The 19991-nt window shown below is 39.7% G+C and overlaps 5 protein-coding genes across 6 annotated transcripts; 2 read left to right on the top strand and 3 right to left on the bottom strand.

The window, feature by feature from the left end:
- The first annotated feature begins 1404 nt into the window (after positions 1–1404).
- Positions 1405–3068, top strand: LOC137749212 (cytochrome P450 94B3-like). Its single transcript, XM_068489324.1, has one exon. It carries the CDS (start codon positions 1410–1412, stop codon positions 2937–2939), a length of 1530 nt encoding a protein of 509 aa, XP_068345425.1. The 5' UTR covers positions 1405–1409; the 3' UTR covers positions 2940–3068.
- A 1872-nt stretch (positions 3069–4940) lies between these two features.
- On the bottom strand, positions 4941–9106 carry LOC137749198 (ATPase family AAA domain-containing protein FIGL1-like). Its single transcript, XM_068489312.1, has 13 exons — positions 8805–9106; positions 8320–8461; positions 7837–8223; positions 7395–7639; positions 7191–7318; positions 6976–7094; positions 6769–6861; positions 6431–6532; positions 6135–6237; positions 5897–5980; positions 5720–5815; positions 5506–5633; positions 4941–5220 (listed from the first exon to the last, which is right to left on the bottom strand). Exons 1-13 carry the CDS (start codon positions 9098–9100, stop codon positions 5119–5121), a joined length of 2025 nt encoding a protein of 674 aa, XP_068345413.1. The 5' UTR covers positions 9101–9106; the 3' UTR covers positions 4941–5118.
- A 1018-nt stretch (positions 9107–10124) lies between these two features.
- On the bottom strand, positions 10125–13071 carry LOC137707448 (SWI/SNF complex component SNF12 homolog). 2 transcript variants are annotated; one of them, XM_068446320.1, is made up of 3 exons: positions 12934–13071; positions 10860–12710; positions 10125–10555 (listed from the first exon to the last, which is right to left on the bottom strand). In XM_068446320.1, exons 2-3 carry the CDS (start codon positions 12416–12418, stop codon positions 10480–10482), a joined length of 1635 nt encoding a protein of 544 aa, XP_068302421.1. In that variant the 5' UTR covers positions 12419–12710; positions 12934–13071; the 3' UTR covers positions 10125–10479. The 2 variants fall into 2 exon arrangements, with proteins under 2 accessions (XP_068302421.1, XP_068302422.1); XM_068446321.1 differs by having other exon boundaries at positions 10860–13061.
- Positions 13072–13192: 121 nt separating this feature from the next.
- LOC137707466 (large ribosomal subunit protein uL22y-like) lies at positions 13193–15403 on the top strand. The gene is made up of 7 exons (XM_068446342.1): positions 13193–13275; positions 13366–13402; positions 13513–13553; positions 13753–13983; positions 14082–14184; positions 14311–14378; positions 15056–15403. Exons 1-7 carry the CDS (start codon positions 13273–13275, stop codon positions 15122–15124), a joined length of 552 nt encoding a protein of 183 aa, XP_068302443.1. The 5' UTR covers positions 13193–13272; the 3' UTR covers positions 15125–15403.
- Positions 15127–18454, bottom strand: LOC137707465 (F-box/kelch-repeat protein At3g27150-like). The gene is made up of 2 exons (XM_068446341.1): positions 18258–18454; positions 15127–17620 (listed from the first exon to the last, which is right to left on the bottom strand). Exon 2 carries the CDS (start codon positions 17567–17569, stop codon positions 16277–16279), a length of 1293 nt encoding a protein of 430 aa, XP_068302442.1. The 5' UTR covers positions 17570–17620; positions 18258–18454; the 3' UTR covers positions 15127–16276.
- Between the last annotated feature and the right edge of the window lie 1537 nt (positions 18455–19991).

The following is a 19991-nucleotide window of genomic DNA, read 5'->3' as shown; positions in this document are numbered from 1 at the left end:
TTATCTTAGTTATAAAGTGTACTTGCTAGTGAGCATATATGTTCAGTAATGTTAGGGAGTTAAAATTTTAGATTAAATTTGCAAACTATATAAGTATCACTAATAAGAAGCAAATACGTCAACACTATCAACACTTAAGTAATAATTCAAGGATAATGCTAGGGAGACTAAAGTGTTAAACCAAATTTACAAACTAAATGATGTGTCACCAATATGAAATAAACACATTAATCAACACTTAAGTAATAATCTAATCATCAATATCAACATTCACATCGTTTGGTTTAGAATTTTGGTCTCCTTAGCATTACCCATAATTAAATCATTAACTTTCACATCATTTAGTTTAACAAATTTAGTTAAAAAATGCTAATCTTGCCACATAATTGTATTAGCTTTCTAATAGAGATGAGACTCACATGAGATGGCGAACCCTACCTTTATTAGAGAGATGGTTCCATAGGTGGTAAGCGTAGCACTACCGAATTTAGTTTCTTGGCATTACCTATATAGGTACTCACTTTTTTATTTGGTCCAATAAAAAAATTACACATGTTCTTTACTTTTTGAAGCTCAAGAAAAATTAAGGGGTGTGCTATTCATGCACCCCTTTTTACTTCCTGCACACTCTTTTTAATTTTCGACTGTTGGATCGATTGAATTGAAGAAGAGCAAATGATAAAAATTAACAAAAGGTGTGTTGGAAGTAAAAATAAATGTGTGATAGCACCATCCAAAATTAATAGCATGTCCATTATTTTTTAGACCAATAAAACATGTGTTAAAATAGGATTGGACAAAATAAATAAGGCGAGTACATATCAGTGAAAAGGGATCCGGTGAGGATCCTTTTCTTAGGGATTATTTGACCATGATCATTCATCCTATATCGTACGGTCAGTTTTAGTTAAGTACTATTTATATTTAATTTTAAATTTTAAATCTAAAATGATTGACCGCACGATATACGATGAACAGTTACAATCACAAAATCTCTAAGATCCTCAAAAAAAAGAATCCGACGATGATCATTTTCGCTTATCAATGAGCCTCATCAAGTATTATCCGTATGAGGGAGAGGATTTTATTTATTTATTTTTTTGGTTCGAAAGTTATAAACCGTGAACAAATGATTAGTTGAAGAATTGTTTGTTTAGTAAAATAACATAGAAATTGGAATAATATAATTCCTTCATCATTGGTAGTACAAGCATTGCACCGACGACTGTGCACTTTATTATTAACATGCATAAAAATTATTGAATATAAACATGTGCGTTTCACACTGTGACCGAAGAAAACAAAATTAAACAAAATAAAAATAAATTAACGAATTCAAACCCTTATAAACATGCGGTTGCTGGAAGCTAGTTTTTGCTTAGTCCGAGTTCATTGAGTTCACGTTTGAGATGGGAATACCCATGTCGCTCTTCACACATCCTACATTCTTTGTTTTCTTAGCAATGATTCTCTATGTTTTGCACGTCTTTCTTTCGAGATTCCGGCGAGTCTATGAGTTTTCGTGCCAAGGTCCGGCGAGCTATCCCGTCATCGGGTGCTTCATTTCCTTCTACAACAACCGCAGCCGCCTCTTGGGTTGGTACACTGACCTCCTTGCAGAATCAACCACCAACACCATTGTCGTCCACCGCCTCGGCGCACGGCGGACAGTAGTCACGGCCAACCCGGATAATGTGGAGTACATGCTCAAGACCAACTTCAACAACTTTCCAAAAGGAAAACCCTTCACTGAAATTCTTGGGGATTTTCTGGGATATGGTATATTCAATGTGGACGGCGAGCTTTGGCGCACCCAGCGCAAGTTAGCTAGTCATGAGTTCAGCACCAAGTCTCTGCGTGAATACATGGTGAAAACGTTGGAGGAAGAAGTGGAAAAGGGTCTACTGCCGCTGATGGAGTCGCTGGCGACGGCGGCCCAAGTGGTGGACTTGCAGGAGTTGCTAAGGAGATTTGCTTTCAATGTGATTTGTAAGGTGTTTTTGGGTGGTGAGCGGTGCTGCTTGGATCCCTCTCTGGCCAATCCGCCGCTCGCAGGGGCTTTTGACACGGCGTCGGAGATTTGCGCAAGGCGCGGAGCAGCTCCCGTGTCCATAATTTGGAAGATAAAGAGGTGGCTTGGAGTTGGTTCGGAGCAAAAACTAAGAGTCGCGATTGAAGAAGTTCATGCCTACTTTAAGGACATAATCGAGAGGAGGAAGAAGGAGATTGAAGAAGCTGAGAGGGATAGCGGAGCTCACGAAGACCTTCTAACTCGGCTAATAACGGCGGGGCACGAGGAGGAGGTGACGAGGGACATGGTGATAAGCTTTATCATGGCGGGGAGGGACACAACTTCAGCGGCAATGACATGGCTCTTCTGGTTGCTTTCCCGCCAACCGGGTGTGGAGGAAGATGTGGTGAAAGAGATCGAATCGGCCGGAGAAAAGATGTCGGATTTCGAGTCGTTGGAGTTGAGCTTGTTGAAGGCATGCCTTTACGAGACCATGAGGCTTTATCCACCGGTTGCTTGGGACTCGAAGCATGCCGTAGTTGATGACTTGTTGCCCGACGGGACCCACGTCCAGGCCGGCGACAGAGTGACCTATTTTCCCTACGGGATGGGAAGAATGGAAGCGCTGTGGGGGAAGGACCGGTTGGAATTCAAGCCGGACCGGTGGTTTCTTGAACCGGACAAGGAGAGATCAGCTCTGAAAAAAGTATGTCCTTACAAATTGCCTATTTTCCAGGCAGGTCCGAGGGTTTGTCTGGGGAAGGATATGGCTTTTATTCAGATGAAATATGTGGTGGCTTCGATTCTCAGACGGTTTGAGATCAAGCCGGTTGGTTCCGGCGAGCCGGTTTTCGTGCCGCGACTGACGGCTCACATGGCCGGCGGGTTGAAAGTTCTAATCCGCAAGAGAGGGGACCGACAATATTAAAATTAGGAGTCAATGGTTCTGAGTATTTAAGATTTATTGGACCGTGTAACATGCGGTTATGCCTCAAATGTAACACAAGGATGTTGTTTATTTTTTGTCAAAAGGATGTTGTTTATTTATTTATGTACATAATGCATATAGTAAACTCTACTGCACGTTCCATAAATAAATATAAAAACTCTACTGCACGTGTCTCGTTTTGGTTTGTAAATCACGATCATCAGACGTTGGACATAATTTCACCTATTGTCCCGATAGATTTACCCATTTTCACTTTCGTTAATATAATTCGTTGAGCGGTGATAAATCCATCCCATTGTCCCATTTCCTGTCCTCATTCCGTTTCTCTCTCTCCCCACCACTGTCTCTCTATCTCTCTCTGAAACTGGGAAAACTCCTGATCACCCACCACCACTCTATAACCCAGCCCCCACCCCACTGATGTCCCCCTATCTTCCATCAAAATTGCAATTCAACCATCGCTGACAAAGAAAGGGGGTCTTCGTCCTTTCTCTCTCCCGTGCTTCTCTCTCTTCCTCCCTTCCCGTTTCTCTCTCTACTTCCTTCTCCCGTTTCTCTCTTCCCAAAGGAGATGCCACCAAATCGGTGTTAAAGGTTTTGGTTGCTGATGAGGGTGGGTGACGTTTTTGAGGGGGTGGTGCAGCTAGGGTGATGACATTTTGATAAATTAAAATAGAATGAGATTTGATATAAATTAGAGGATATTTTAAGAATAACAGTGGGTGAAGAAATAACATTTTAATTTTTTTAACTTTTTATAGTATGTCAAATTATAAGGTGGGTGGGAAAATAAGACAATGGGATGGGTCTAGTAGCACTCAATTCATTTTCTTGCATTTTTGCCATCAATTCATTATTTTAGTACACAAAATTCCTTCCAAGTCGAATTTTAAAGACTAAATTGTAGTAATGGTCTCAACTTTAACTCAATTGAAGTAATGGTTCGTTGACTAAAAATCCATTAATATTGATTTCTTAACTCATCAAAACGTGCAACTATGGTCTCTTAACTAAAAATTCAGTACCATTGGTCCCTCAACTTTAATCCAACTGGAGAAATGATCCATCAACTTTAACCCATTTATAGCAATAGTCATTCCAACATAACTCATTTTGACAAAATTCTAACGAAGTTGACGAAAAGAACCATAGCTACATATTTTGATGAGTTGAGAGACCAATAGTAATAGATTTTTAGTTGAAGGATCATTGCTCCAATTTGATTAAAGTTGAGGAATTATTGCTACAATTTACTCTTTCAGATATGCTCACAAATGTGGATGAAAACATCAACTGAGTTGACGGAGGAAAGAAACTATAGAAACAAAAATGCAATAAAAATCCACAAGAACAAAAACGACAACGCGAATAAGCTTTGGAAATTGCTAAGTGCAAAAATCATGTGCCACTCAAATAGACAATAAGAGTTTAAAATATATAGTGGGTTGGATATGTGACCATTTTTTTTACAAAATTTTTGACACGCATTTATATGGAACCTCTCCGTAATGTATTTTAACAATTTGAATTGTTTATCTTTTAGAACATCGTTCATAGATTATCATTGCAAAAAAGTAGACAAATCGAAAACCACTAAGACATTCATTTGGAGTGAAGAAAATAGACGGATATGATTTTATAAAGAAACCCTAAACCTATAAGCCAAGGGTCATACGGTTCAAAGTGGATGATTATTGGTAGATATGATCTTTGAGGAAAGATTTAAAAAATAGATGACGCTTTACCGCAGTAATAGAAATCAATAATGCCTAGCTACGTACTTGGTGCGAGTTTGATCCCTACCGATGTCCCTCTCTTCTAACGTTTAACAATTTAAACCACTAATGTTATCGTTTGTAAAAAAAAAAAAATTGAATCAAAAAAAAAATTAGGATGGAAATTCACAGGTCAAGATCTTTTGCACAAAGGAAGAGAACAAACGTGCTCCTCTTTAAACAATAGTCGATCAAGCAGTTAGCATAAAAACAATCAGCAAGCACCAAGCACCGTGCTCGTTTCATCGACATAATAGTATACTCATCTTTCTATTTTTATACTTCTTATTTTTTAAGGAAAGTGAGAATCTCATTCAGTTGGTAGCAACATATTTCTACTTAACCTAATTAGAATTTGTTTCAGAAAATATACTGACAGATTCTTACAGTGACAAGCTTCCAAATTGTTTGTTCCATTCCTCATACGTGCCAAGCTCGTTCACCGAAACAGAAGGCCTCACTTCTTGCAATGCACTCTCAAAGTCCTGCATCAAACAAAACAAAAACATGTTCTTAACTACTAAATTGGCAACCCCAAGCCAACAAGGCTCTCTTTTTGCAAGGGTCTGGGGGAACGTCTATCGTGCACAGCCCTACCCTTACTTTGCAAAGAGGCTGTTTTCACGACTTGAACCCATGACCTTTTGGTCACAAAAGAGCAACATTTCCGTTGGCCAAGGCTCGCCCTCATGTTTTAAACTACTATGCAGGTGAAAAATGTAAAGGTAAACAACAAATATACTGATCTGCGAGGAGTTTGAAATTCTAACCTGAACAGTTACCGGACGCATATCCTCTTTTTTCAGCTTTGTTATTTCGATGCCTTGTTTCAGAGCTTCTCTTAGTGGACCCATTGAGGCATCCTTCACCAAGTTTTTCATGTCTGATCCTGAGTACCCTGCGAAAGAAAACGAGAAGCTACAGACAGTGGAAGTACGATAGAGAAGACGATGGATTTGGGTCTCAAATGTATGCATTGGTTACCTTCGGTCAAATTGCATATGCTATCAATTGCCTGCCTTGAAAGTTTGAACAGCCCATCTTTTTCTAAGAGATTCCGTATGATCCAAGATCTTGCTTCTTCAATACAGTAATAGTTGGGTAGCCGTTAATTGAGCATTTTTAGTTAAATTAAACATGTTGCAAGTTGTAACTTGGTACCTGATGAAGGCAGGGGAATGTAAAGCCTCTTGGTAAGTCGCCTCCTCGCTGCTTCATCAAGTTCTTGGGGTCGATTCGTTGCTCCTAGAAGATTGTATCCATTTTGTGAAAATGCAGTGAATTTTCCCCATTTAACTTGTGAAACTAAGAATGAACTCTAAATTCAACATGATAAAATTCTTCAACAGCATTCTAGCTAGAGATGATTGAGACGAGGGATTGGGGGTTCAACGATCACCTATAAGAAGAATTTGCTCACTGCCACTGTCAAAGCCTTCCATCTCAATAAGGAACTGTGTTTTGAGTCGTCTACTTGATTCATGCTCACCTTCTGACTTACGCTGCAGTCATACAGAATTAGTAGAATTAGTATCAGCTAAATACATCCAGAAAGAAGGCAACTTGATTGATATGATAAGAGATAGAAATGGTCATTCAGTGAAACAAAGTGCAACACCCTGAGAGAAGTGTATTGCATGCATAAAAACAGCTTATTTCATTCGAAGTTTAGTTAAGAGCTAGAGCAAACCTTACCTGTGAGAGAAGTGAATCAATTTCATCAACAAAAATTACAGCAGGCTGACGACAACTTGCAACTCCAAACAGTGCTCGCACTAGCTTTTCGCCCTCGCCAATCTGCAGTCAACAGTTAAATAGTTCAAATATAACAGCATTTCAAGCATCTATAATCATGGGTAAAATCAACATTACCAAGTATAATGATTATAATTATCTTTTGTCATATATCCAAAAAGTTTCCAAAAATTAGTTAAGACATGTTAGAAAAGAAAGAAGAAAGAAGAACAAAGAAATCAGAAAACATATGCCAGTGAACCATCACAGAACAAAAAGCAAATACAAATACCGCATACCCATTTGCTTGTTAATGAACTGGCAGAGATGTAGAAAAAGGTTGCTTTTGCTTCTCCAGCTATGGCTTTCCCGATCATTGTTTTTCCAGTTCCCTAAACCAGGTCAAGGGTTAAGATAGCTCATTGATCAGACCCCCAACAAACCCCACCACCCCCTTCCCCACCCCACCCCACCAAAAAAAAAAAAAAAAACCATTCAACACTTACTGGTGGACCAAAGAGAAGAAGGCCTTTCCCAGGGGAACGGCAACCTTTAAAAATGTCAGGACGTAGTAGAGGCCATATGACCATCTCGGTTACACATTTCTTAGCATGCTCCAAACCAGCTAAACATTGCCATACAACAGAGAAAATCAGAACAGAATCAGATACGTGTGTGAAAAATTGTAAATGTAGAGAAAGTTTAAAGCATCACACATTACCAATATCATTCCATCGAACATTCGGATCCTTGTCCATAATCTCATTACTAACATGTTCAAGAAGACGAGGTTCCAAGTTCCTTAATTTTTCTGGGAGCTCTCCATCAGGACCACAGAGCAATTCCAAACTTAAACGAAAACATTAAAGACATTGGGATACGCATACATATTTCACACAATCAATATCAAAGTTGTACCACCCACCATCTCTTAGTTGAGTCACCTAATGCATCATCTGACTTTCCAGCGACTCGTGAAGTCACATTCCCAACATTTCCCTCATTAGATTTAATAGGGGGAACAAAATTACCACGGGCACCGCGACGTAAATAGCCATATGATCTCATACCATAACCCCTATTAGCAGCATTGTTATCGCTTTGAGGGGAGATACAAGAATTTGGTGATCCCGCTGGCGCTAATCCTCTTCTTTGCCTCACATCCATTTCCTAGCCAACAAAGAAACAAACCCATCAAAATTTCCACATGTCCAAAATGTGTAAACAAAAGGAGGAAAATCTTCAAAGAACGGCAAAAGGACCTCCAGTAAGATCAGGTTAACTACAAAATGATTTACTAAAGGTTACAAAACCTTATTGTAAACAACAGTAATAAGAGGAAGGGTTGTCAGAAATAAGATAGATACCAATTTGGCTTTAGCAGTAACAAAGCTATTTCCAGAACCATCAGCTTTAGCATCTTCGTTGGCTGATGGTGACTTTGCTGTATCAATGATGGGGCTAGCAAATTCCTTGTGTGCACGTTTAGCCCTAAAGGTATTCCCATAAGTTCCTTCCTCTTCAACATTTTGAAAAGATGAGGCGCTAAGACTGCCATTATGGTTTTTGTAAGTGTGAAGCTTTTCTACAACAATGCAGTCCTCGGAACTGTTACTTCTACAGGCCCAAGAATCCTTGGAATTGCCATTACTTTCCACTATCGAGTTGTGTTTGTACAACGATGTCAACTTTGTTTGTGCCATAGGTTTCGATAACTTGCTAGTCAACTTGTCCTGCCTCTCCAATCGATCTCCCTGGGGCAGACAGAACTGTTGGTTACCAAGCCCAATTGTAATAAATCACAAAGTTAAGGAATGTTTTCAACAAGTGAGATCAAAGGCAAACGATACCATATCATTTGCAGGCCTTCCGTTATTAGACTGCTGAAGAAGAGCCTGAAAGTACTTTGACTGCTTAATCTTCTCAATGTCAATATCGCCATTTGTGCTGAAAACATGGCCGGGCGCCTTCTTTGCTTGCTCAAAGACTTTGCTGTACAGCATACGGTAAAAAATCTGAATCTACTTGTGTAGAAAAATTACAGTTACTAATCTACTTCTGATCAAATTCCAATGTAGGATTGATCAATTCAAAACCTAATTGGCATTTAGCAAAAATTACACGATCATTTGAGTCACAATTCAAAATTTAACTTCTCCAAAAATCTTCAAGAAATTCACATAATGTTTAACCTCTAGCAATTTCACAGCGTCTCAACCAATGAACAATACAATAACAGGTAAATTAAAACGCACACAAGAAATGCGAAGTTCTAGTGTGCTCGAAGCTTCGGTTCAAATGAAAATCAAGCTCAGACAGAGAAAGAGAGGCGCACCGATCGGAAAGAGGAATGAGGGCGCGGCGGGCAGCGTGGAGTTTGGCGACGGTTTCGCGGCGGATGGGGCGGATGAAGGCGTGGTCGAGCGGAGAGTGAGATTGGGAGTCGAGGAAGCCGAGGAGACGAAGGCCGAGGATCTGAGCGGAGGAGAAGTCGTGCCTCTCGAGGGCGAGCTCGGCTCCGAAGGAAAGAGAATGGAGCCTGTTTAGGTTATCGTCCACTTGCTTTCTCCAGCACACCTGTTCGCCGCCGGTCGCTCCTTGCCGCCCCTTCGCTTCCTCCTTTCCCGCCATTTTCCCTTTTCCTCTTACTTTGGTCAACTGTCAGTCTGTGACTGTGACTGTGAGTGACAATTTAGAGCAGGAATCGAACGAGCCTGAAAGGTCAAAGATGCCCTTACTTATTTTGTCAATTGACTTTTTATTCTCTGTATTCGCAAATTGGAAAAGGATATAGTCCGTGATTGTTACGGTTCATCGTATATTGTGCGTTTCATTAGGTATTATTTAAATTTAATTTAAAATTTAAAATGATTTATAATCGTACGATATACGATGAACGGTTATGATCACGGGATTTCCAAATCCTAAAGAAAATGATCTGGCGAGGATCCTTTTCCTCGCAAATTTTCCCCGACTACGTCGTCGCGTGTGAAACACGTTTGCCAATCGGGTTAGAGTTTATGAATGGCGTATTTCTTGTAACTTGTAAGCATGATCAGAAATTTATGGATAATTTGTGTTTTACATTTATAAGGTATTTATTGATTTTTTTTCCAAACTTGTAAGCATTGTTAATTTTCTTCATAAGCTTTCATTTTAGTCAATTAGGCCATGAACTTTTATATTTGGCTAATTTCCTCGCAAATTACCGCTTTGAACTTTTGTAACTTGCAAGTATAATACATGTTGTATATAAATTTTCACTATCTTTACATGTTTTCATGATTCGTTAATTTACATATTTTTCGAAACTCTAAATACAATACACGTATTATACATGTATGAAAGTACTTTTCATGTTTAATACACGTTATTTTCAAATATATTTTCAATAATGCACATAAAATTAACGTATTCTAGACCTATTTTTAACATGTAGAAGCTATTATTTTTCACCGGCCGGCTGTCGAGACAGGTTTGATGTGGAAGCCAAGGATTGGGGCTGAGTTGGTGGTGGTGGTGGTGATAGGCATGGCGGTCATCTAGGTGTGTCTGAGCGAGCGGATTGAAATGATCACGCAGACTTATGCATGCTTGAGAAAGAATTTTCCAAAAGAAATATCCAATAAACGAAAGCTTGCAAGAACATAGAGCCTCAAGAAAAAGAAGAAGGGGAGGATTCCAAAGGACAAAACATCATTTGTACGTTACAAATTGAGAGCATAGATGATAAATAAAACTGTGTCAACATGTTTGTACATTAACCCTAAATCAGCAGTTCAACTGCACAGCAAGTACATGGCAAAATTTAATGGTTACAACAAACAGAACAAGCTCTATTTTCTGCCATGGTTCAACAATCTGCGAGCAGCGTCAGCGTCTGTCCTCCCTCCTCGTCCTACACTAGAAATGGCAATCCTATATCCTCCTACATTTGCTTAACAAATAAGAATACAAAGGGGGCTGGCAGTGGCACACACCCCCGGCAAGAGCTCAACAGTCCCCTCACATCATATGCCTCCAGGAGCAGCATCACCTCCTGCACCTGGCTTACGATTCAGATACCGGATAACAGCATCTTCGACCCTGTTACAATCACCAACACAAGATTTAATAAGTAGGTCGTCGCCCTAAACCATATATGTAACTGAATGTCAAAGCAAATCAACTAATGCATCATCCAACAAAATAAATGGAATTCCATCCGGAACAATCAAGCACAGCAATTGAAACATAACCAGCAAGAGAAGGGGATATGAAAGTAAACAAATAATTTGGCTGCCATCAAGTAAATCATGATCGGCAGACTTTCATAAAAGTAGCGATGGTAAAGCCTTGAAATGCAGGTAAAAGTGGAAAAATCAATTAAGCTAAAAAGTGATGTGTTTACCATGGTTGGTGGAAGAAATCTGATCGCCTCTCTTTTTCAGCACTACGGCTTGCTACTCCAGCTACAAGCTTTAAATCTTTGTTTTGAGATTCAATCAGTGCATTGATAAATTCTACAGGAGATTGACTAAACCCAAGGAAAAAAGCTCGCCTGCGACGATGCTCATGGATTTTTCTTATAGCTGCACATATTGCTTCATCACAGGTATCAATCTCTTTGTTCTTCTCGGAGTTGGCCAAAAGAGCAGACAGTTCCCTTTGAATTGGAAAAGGAACGTCAACCAACACATCATAACATGCAGTTCCAGCTGGACTATTTCCTGAAAGCTTTATCTTATGCTCCAAATGTATAGGTTGCGGGGAGAACAAATGCTGAGATATCTTCTGCGATACCATGGTGAATTTCATCCTTTCTTCCCCAAATACTTTCTGAAGTGGTGGATCACAGTTAAAGAAAGAAGGGTCATGCTGGTTCTGCAATTTCCTAGCCTTCACGTAGTGCCAGATTGAAGCTATAATCCTAGGTCGGGTTTCAACCTCAATACCAAGAACTTCCATCAACGGTTGAGAAAGCTTATACTTCTCAGGCGCATAATTCATTTCCAACCGTATGTTCACAGTAAATTCTTTGTCACCTTTTCTCTTCACCTCGAAGCCCTCATGAATTGCAGGCGATCTAGCATTTTCCCACAAAATGATATGATTCTCAGGATATAGTCTCTGATCCAAAGAAATTGTTACTCTCTTGAAGAAAGATGAGAACTTTGGATAAAAGGGATTTGATTTCTGGACCATTCCAGGCTGGTCAGGATCAACCCCATCTTCCAAGATCCTCCCAACTATTTTAAGTGTCCAAGTAGGGGGATCAGCATTTGGCTTCTGTGGAATCGAGCGAACCTGATTAGCAAAAGTGTTAAAAACATAAATCCGCATCGTTTTCTGAATGCAAGGCGGGCTTTTAAGGGCCTCTTGGATGTCGACTTTCTTTCTTGCAAGGGCAGCATCAACACGAGCCTCAAACTCGAGAAGCTGGGTGTAGAGAGCAGATTCAGGCAGAATGGTGGCTATTTTGTCTTGTAGCAGTTTATCGGGAAGCTTCTGCTTCTTTTTACGAGCAGCAGGGTTGAGTTCCATGGTTCTCATAGGTGACATCATGTGTGTGGGAGAAACACCAGAAGGGCGTACTGGTGGTTTTTGGGGGTAGCGCTTGGCACTGCCATTCCCAGGTGTGGAAAAGGAGGGTGAAGACGACCCCAAATTCGCAATGCCAACTGCTTGGTTCTGGTTAAGGGCCATCGCCTGAGCTTGCAACTGAGCTTGGAATTGGGCGTTAGCCACTTGAGCTTGGGCATGTGCATGGGCTTTTGACTGAGCCTGGGCAAGAGCCTGTGCTTGGGAGAACTGAAACTGACCTTGGTAACCAGCCCCAATCTGTGTTTGGGCTTGTGATTGTTGAAATGCGGGGTTTGCAGACATAGACTGACCTCCCATACCGATATTGCCAAACGGCGATGAAGAGGCTCCGAGACTCTTAGGTGGATTATTATTGTTCATAGACATAGCTGACTCTAACTAGATAAATATCCAAAACCAGCAAAATATTACTTCTCCACACGCATAACCTCAAAAATCCGTCCCAACATCAAAAACCCACAAAAATTACCATACATCCATAAGCCATTTCCACAAGATCTTAAAACCCAGCAAAAGAACATGCGCGAAACCGAAACCGAAACCCGCTCAAATTCAAACCTCTAAGAACCATTTCCGAGCAACACACCAAAAGGAAGATGACCCAAATCCACGAAATGCACAAATTTCGCAGGAGGCAAACTTTTGGTTTAACAAAACCCTAATTCAAGAAACGGCAATGAGACCCAAATGTTGGCATACAGTAACGAAATCCATAACCAAAGGAGCAAAATACCAATCAAAAGATACAGAATTTGACACAAACAAATCAAAACTACAGCGATTTTGAAACTCTGAACGAGACTTGGCAGTCGAGAATACTGAGAAATTCATAAGGAGATCAAGAGAGACCTAAGGGAACGAAGAGATTGAGAAGCACTTACATAGAAGCAGAAGCAGTCCGGAGCTTTTAGAGTAGAGCAAAAGCTGGTTTGCTTTCCTCCACCCGACAACGATGACGCCGGACGAGTGTGAGCTGCAGCAACATTGACGCTGTGCTCTTTTGTTTCGTTCTCTTTTTCCTTCTCCTACTCTTTCTTCTCAAGTTGAACAGACGGCGATCGAATAGACATAAATGGGCCTAGCCCAACATCCCCAAAAGCCCAGCCCAGGCGTTTTAACAAGTCCGCGCTTTATATTGTTAAACCCTAAGAATTCTTCCTTCTTCGCTCCAATTCACATCTGACCGCCCAGACTCCTCCTTCCGCCGCCGATCAACTGCAATGGTAGATCTCTCTCTAAAGTACTCGTTTTTGTTGTAAAAATTGCGACTTTATTAATTAATTTTGATAAATTTTCAAACTTGTATTATGTAGGTGAAGTACTCGAGGGAGCCCAATAATCCCACCAAGTGTAAGCAATATTTTTTTTAATTTACTCAATTGTATGTTCTAAATCGGATTTTATTCGCATTCGTATTAATTTTTGGTTTATTAATAATTATTTGATGCATTTTACCTCAGCCTGCAAGGCCCAGGGTGAGGGTCTAAGAGTTCATTTCAAGGTACTTTTTTTTATTTTTTATTTTGGTTTCCAAATTTGCTGTGTTTTTAGAATTTATGGTTAAAAAATCTGTTTATCTGGGATTTTTTGTTGGTATTTGAGATTAATTTTCGCTTACGAGTAGCGGTGAAATTTGCTTGTGTTATGCGTAGACGGGTTCGATTCGATTGCTGTAATTTGGATTTGTTAATATGTTTTAGAACACGAGAGAGACTGCCCATGCCATCAGGAAGATGCATTTGGCAAAGGCCAAAAGGTACTTGGAAGATGTTTTAGCCCACAAGCAAGCCATTCCCTTCCGCCGCTTTTGCCGCGGTGTTGGCCGAACTGCGCAGGCGAAGAACCGCCAGTCCAATGGTCAGGGGCGTTGGCCCGTTAAGTCTGCTAATTTCATTCTTGATTTGCTCAAGAATGCTGAGAGCAATGCTGAGGTAAATGCTTCTCCTTTGTTGGCCTCGCTTTTGCCTCTTTGCTTGATGTTTTATATTTTAGCATTGAGTTCAAACTGAGGTGTTTTCGTGTTATGTAGGTGAAGGGGCTTGATGTGGATTCGCTGTACGTCTCTCACATCCAGGTCAACCAGGCTCAGAAACAGAGACGCCGCACATATCGTGCTCATGGGAGAATAAATCGTGAGTTTGCTTTTCTATCTCTCTACTCTTTTTTTATTCCATTTTGATGGTGGGAAGGGATTACATTTTTTGTGTGGTTGAACTTAAATTTTATTTGGTCATTGTTTTAATAATATCTTTTTACAGCTTATATGTCATCTCCCTGCCATATCGAGTTGATTTTGTCAGAGAAAGAAGAGGCAGTAAAGAAAGAGGTAATCTAAAGCTTCATTCTCCAATTACTTAAGTGTCAATTTTAAAAGGAAAACAGAATTTGAGATTAGTGCAGTCCAGCCTATAAATCGAACATATGCATTGTGTGGCATCATCTAGATATGTGCGTTGTGCAGTCAGTTTCTTGAAGGTGAATTTTTTCGAAAAGTATTTAAGCTGAGGTTTTTTTCTATCATCTTATCATTTTGACGTGCTGCAATAATGCGTTTGTGAATGAAATCTTGTCATGCTTCTTAGTATACTGAATTTGAACTCATATATTGGTGGCACAAGATATGGACACCCTAACTCTGAAAGGAAACAGTAGGTCATTGGTTGAAACCTTTCCACATTTCAAATATATCAAAGCTGACTGAGTCTTTACCGTTATGCATCAACAATAAAGCCTTCTGTTAGTCAACGATAGACAAATGAACAGGACCCCAAAATTTTTTTTGGGACATGCATCTGTGCTGGTAATAACTAACAAGGCATGCAGCTGATGCTGCAAACTTTGAGCTGATTGACTGAAGTCTTATTCAGATTGAAAAGAATCACCATTTGGTATCGTTTCCTAGGAATTGAGTGTCAATATCGACTTTCCCATCATAGTTGTTGGATGATGCTACTGAATTGTTTGTCAAATATGAATTTTCTGCTCATTGCGCCATTTTTGCAGCCTGATACTCAGTTGGCTCCCAGGAAGTCGAGGAAAGGTCAAGCACTGCAGAGCGGTGCTTCCTCTTGAGATCTGTTATCTGTAGTTTAAAGAGTTTATGGTCGTCATTTGTGTCGTAGATCATCCACTCTATATCTTTCCCAGAATATCTCTGTTTTCAGATATCTTTTATTTGTAGTTGAGAAATCTATCACCGAATTTTTGTTCAGCAGTTGTGCTTTTCAGTGTCTGGACGAGACTTTAAGCCTTTTTGCTTTCAAGCATAACTAATTTCAAGTGGAAATTTGTGGTGATTCCATATTTTGAAGCTAATAGTTTGGTTTTATGTTTTACGCAAGTTAAGCTCGATGACGTTAGTTCTCTGTCACTCTATCTTGTGATTTTTAAACTCACTTTATCTCTAAAGCCTCTCCGTTGCCTCTACGCTAATGCTAAGGTGAAGGTTTCTAGAGTTTGCTTTCGTGTTTTGTCACGTCTTTCTATCATCCTTTTAAAAGCTTATTCTGGTTCTTGTTTTAATTCGTTGTTTGTGCTTCGAAGTCAATATGCTTTTCATCACTCTCGGATTCTGCTGCAAATTAAACATTATAGGATGCTATGTTCTTTTTTGTGATACTGATGCCTTAGTGCTACTTTTGTGGTCGCCAATTTGTCCGTGAACGGACAAATTGGTGACCATTCTTGTATGGTAGGTGTAGGAATGTTGTTGGATTATCTTTGAACCTTTGTCAATTGTTAAATGGCAAATACTGGGCTTATATTAGTTCATCGTCCTATTTGCAGTATGGAAAGTGTTACTGACACTACAAAATAGTCATCCTGAACTCGTCCTTGGTGGCTAGGCACGCCCATGTACATGTTATACAGGAGATAGAAGAAACGAAAAACTCAGAAAGCTCCATTGATAACCCCAAGTTTTATGTCTCAAGGTTTGGACTTGGGAGGCTCACGCACGTTAATACTAATACAACAAACACACTGGAAAAGCAAGTGGAAAATCAAACATACTAGCTTGTACTCGCGGCAAGCCTTCTAAGAGGTGGAATAGAATAACCCGGTCAAATCGTAGTCCTTTTTTCAGAGTCAGATAACTATTCATAGCTATTACCTTAGGTCCATAACACCAAAGAAGAGTTCGATCCAATGTTTTTATTTTTATACACCACACCAAGAGGCTAGCTATATGGAAGTCACACCTTTTAGGGTGTAAGTTAACCATATTCAAGCAGCCATGACGGAACAATTAACAATGAAGCGGGTAGGGCGGCTGTGGCCGTGCTCAAGAGCTTGCCACTGCAATTCTTCAGCAGATGGATCGGGGCAGCAAGTGTATATGAGGGCAGGGCCTCCTGCATTTGCATCTGATGAAGATTGGATGACAAGTAGCTCGTCCCCGAGCGCCTTAAATGCCACGCCCCATCCAGAAGTAGCATCAGCTCTCACCGGAACAACTCCCAACTTCTTCCATGCCTTTCTTTGCTTCAGATACACCTTGAGCTCATTTGTGGAAGTTTCAAGAGAGTACAGCTGGTTGGCCACCACTGCAATAAGAGGCGGAGACGGGTTGCTTAGAGCTGTCCAGTCAGCTTCTAGCATGTCCGGGATGAGTTCCCATGTGTGTTTCTCAACATCAAAGGCTTCAGCACAGAAAATATCTCTTCCATGCCAATCTTTCCCTCCAATCACATAAAACTTGTCGTCCAAGAAACAGCCGGAGCAACTCATCCTTTCTCGCTTCATATTCGGAAGGGGCTCCCATGATTTCGTCCTGGGATTGAATCTCTCAGCAGAATCCATGGCTTTCCAATCACTTGCTAATCCCATTCCGCCGGCCACATATCCGTAGGAACCACATGTTGCAGAAGCAAACATACACCTTGGACTGATCATGCCGGGACCCTTGCCCCATTGGTTTGCTTCCATGTCATACCTCCAAATGACAACACCCTCTATCTCTCTGCCGGATACCAGCAGATGAGTCCCAGTGCAAAGAGACTCCCTATCGCTTGACATGAAGCACGAATCAGACGGTAGGATTGGGAGCTTCCTGCAAAACCTGAACTGCCTGTCAAATTCCCGCCATGTATTCTCACCGTATTGCGACACAAACACAGAAGGCTCTTTGATCCTGAGTTCGGCCCTGATCTTGTAGAGCTCGCCACTCTTCAACAGTGCGAAAAAGCGCTTGTTTATGGTACAAAACTTCCGGTACTCTGATCTCGGCACCCTGGCTAAAATCAAAGCCTCCACCTCGTCAATGAGGGGAGGAATTGTATAATCTGCATCCTGCGGTTTACATGGCACAGTTCCTAAGGAACCAGAACCATCAACTTCGAGCCTAAGCTGCCGTGAATATTTAAATCCACGGCGGCTCAGGCCTCGATTTCCAACCTTTTTTCCAGCCTTACTAGCAAACACCCACTTCTTACAAAGATTATTATTACATTCATCCCTAAATAACTTCCCGCTTTCTTCATCTTCTTCAGCACCCTCCATTAATATATCTCTGGACATTGATCAGAAACCCTACCTTCAAATCTTTGAATACTCGGCGATTTCGGAAAACTGAAGAACAAATTCCGGAAAATTATCATCAGAAATTAGTTTTCCATATGCACTAATCACATCATCAACACATAAATAAATAAGAAAGCAATAGAACTCAGAAGAAATGATCAGCAGAAACAATTGTCTTGATAGTAATTTTCTTAAGGAGAATCTGATTCTCTGAGGCCAAAAAGCTGAAGAATTTACTTGAAACAAAGCTGACTTACGAACAAGTAAATTACTCCTCGTGATTTTCTCACTCTTATTCTCTTATGATATATTCAATCATACGACCAGAAAAATAAATGAAAGAGTACATAACAAGGAAACGAGAGTGGAAACATCACTTCCCGAAGGTTTGTTTACCCACATCAAAAATAGATCAAACACTACTTGTGCAGAGGTAATTAATATGACAAACTAAGAAGATAACTGGCCATCCTCAAATAATATTTCAAATATATAACCCAGATGAATATTTTGATCAATATCCAATTAATAAACAGAAAGCAACAAATAAATAGTAACATATATCCAAAAAAAAAAAGAAGCTTCTTAATAAAATTGGGATGCATAAAAACAGAAGATATAACTGCAGAGAGGTGATAGCCAATGAAAATTTAAATAGAATAAAATAGTAGGGAAGGAGTGGTACCAATGAATGAGTCTCTAAGGCTCAAACTTTGTGAGGGGTAGAAGAAAACCAGGAGATTGAAGCAGCAAGGGAGGAGAGAGAAGAATCAGAGGAGAGAGAAAGAATGGAAGGAGGGAGGCCATAAGGCACAGAGAAGAATATGGATGGTGAGATCAGTGGAACAAGAGTTGAAGAAGCATATTTCTTAGAGAGAGAGAGAGAGAGAGACATTTGTTGATGGTGCTTTTCTATACTGGGTGAGTAGGAATGCCAGCCGGAGTCGTTTCTCTTTTTCAAGATTGGGAATATACTATTATGTTAAGAGCATGCATTCCTATGCGTATTATTAATCAGCGTGTTATAATATGTGAATTAGTATCATCCGACAGAGCGTTGTGACAATCATATTGAAAAAGTTAATCTTACCTTCAAGGATTGCCTTGAATTTTGAACTCTATATAAGAGAGAATTTCATCATAGCTAGCATGGGAAGACGCTCGATCACGAAATTGTAACTCCAATGTTCGTTTGTGGGGGGGATGATGAGAACAAAAAATGCTCATTCTCGTATTTGGACAAAAGTAATATTTATGTAACTGTTCCACATTTTCAATTGTGAGTTGTTGATGTGGTGTATGTCTCAGATAGAATTTCATCATAGCTAGCATGGGAAGACGCTCGATCACGAAATTGTAACTCCAATGTTCGTTTGTGGGGGGGATGATGAGAACAAAAAATGCTCATTCTCGTATTTGGACAAAAGTAATATTTATGTAACTGTTCCACATTTTCAATTGTGAGTTGTTGATGTGGTGTATGTGATACGCTTATTAATCAATCCAATACGAAGTAGTTACTTGAGGAAAAAATTTGATTCCAAAAGTTCATATATTTAAATACTTATTCTATCAGACAAAAAAGGGATTTTAATTCGAATATATTGTGGAGATTTGATCAAAATATGCGGTTTAAGCATGAGATCTCTAATTTTATGCTCACTTCTTCAATGTGGAGTTCTAAGCAGTCGCCTTTTTTGTCTATATCAGATCAATGGTATTCATAGAATCTCAATTATAGGGAGGAACTGTTATTAGCACTAAAAAAACTCATTTTACACTCCTCACAAATGTATTTTTCTTTCTAATTATAAAAAATTTAAAGTGCCAAATAAGATTTTTGACGTGTTAATAACAATTTTCCATATATATATATATGTATAAATGTTTCTATAGCTCTCGCATTCATGTGAATTTGAACTACTTTCTCAAATCAAATAGCGACAATTACCACTCCACTTAGAAGTTGGTTGAGATCAATGAACAACTTCAAAAACCAAATATTAATAATTAAGATTTGCAATTAGCCAACAGATGAAGAACATTGGAATTAGTATAGCTATTTCTAGGACCATTACATCTTCCTAGTCGGATTGTACCGATCAAGAATATCGCATCGATAAAACTAATTACCAATTTCCCATCTGATTAGTTTAATGGCCACCAGTTGGTGAGCAGATTCCAGGCCTCATAGGTAAAGATAAATTTTAAACGTGTCGGGAATACAGTTCGGTACATAAAGTTTTATAAAACAAGTAGTTGGAATTTTTTTTGTAAAGTATCCAATAACCTACATTATAACAGTTAATGTATTGAGCCGTATTCCTGGCATACTGACAAATCTCTTATAAGTAAAGGACTATGTAAAAGTGCATGTCCACTTGGATATTATCTAATGGGTAATGATAGGGAGACCAAA

Source organism: Pyrus communis, chromosome 11, assembly GCF_963583255.1.
Source record: "Pyrus communis chromosome 11, drPyrComm1.1, whole genome shotgun sequence".
NCBI lineage: Eukaryota > Viridiplantae > Streptophyta > Magnoliopsida > Rosales > Rosaceae > Pyrus > Pyrus communis.
Note: the sequence above shows the minus strand (reverse complement) of the source record. Positions and strands in the feature narration are given on the sequence as shown.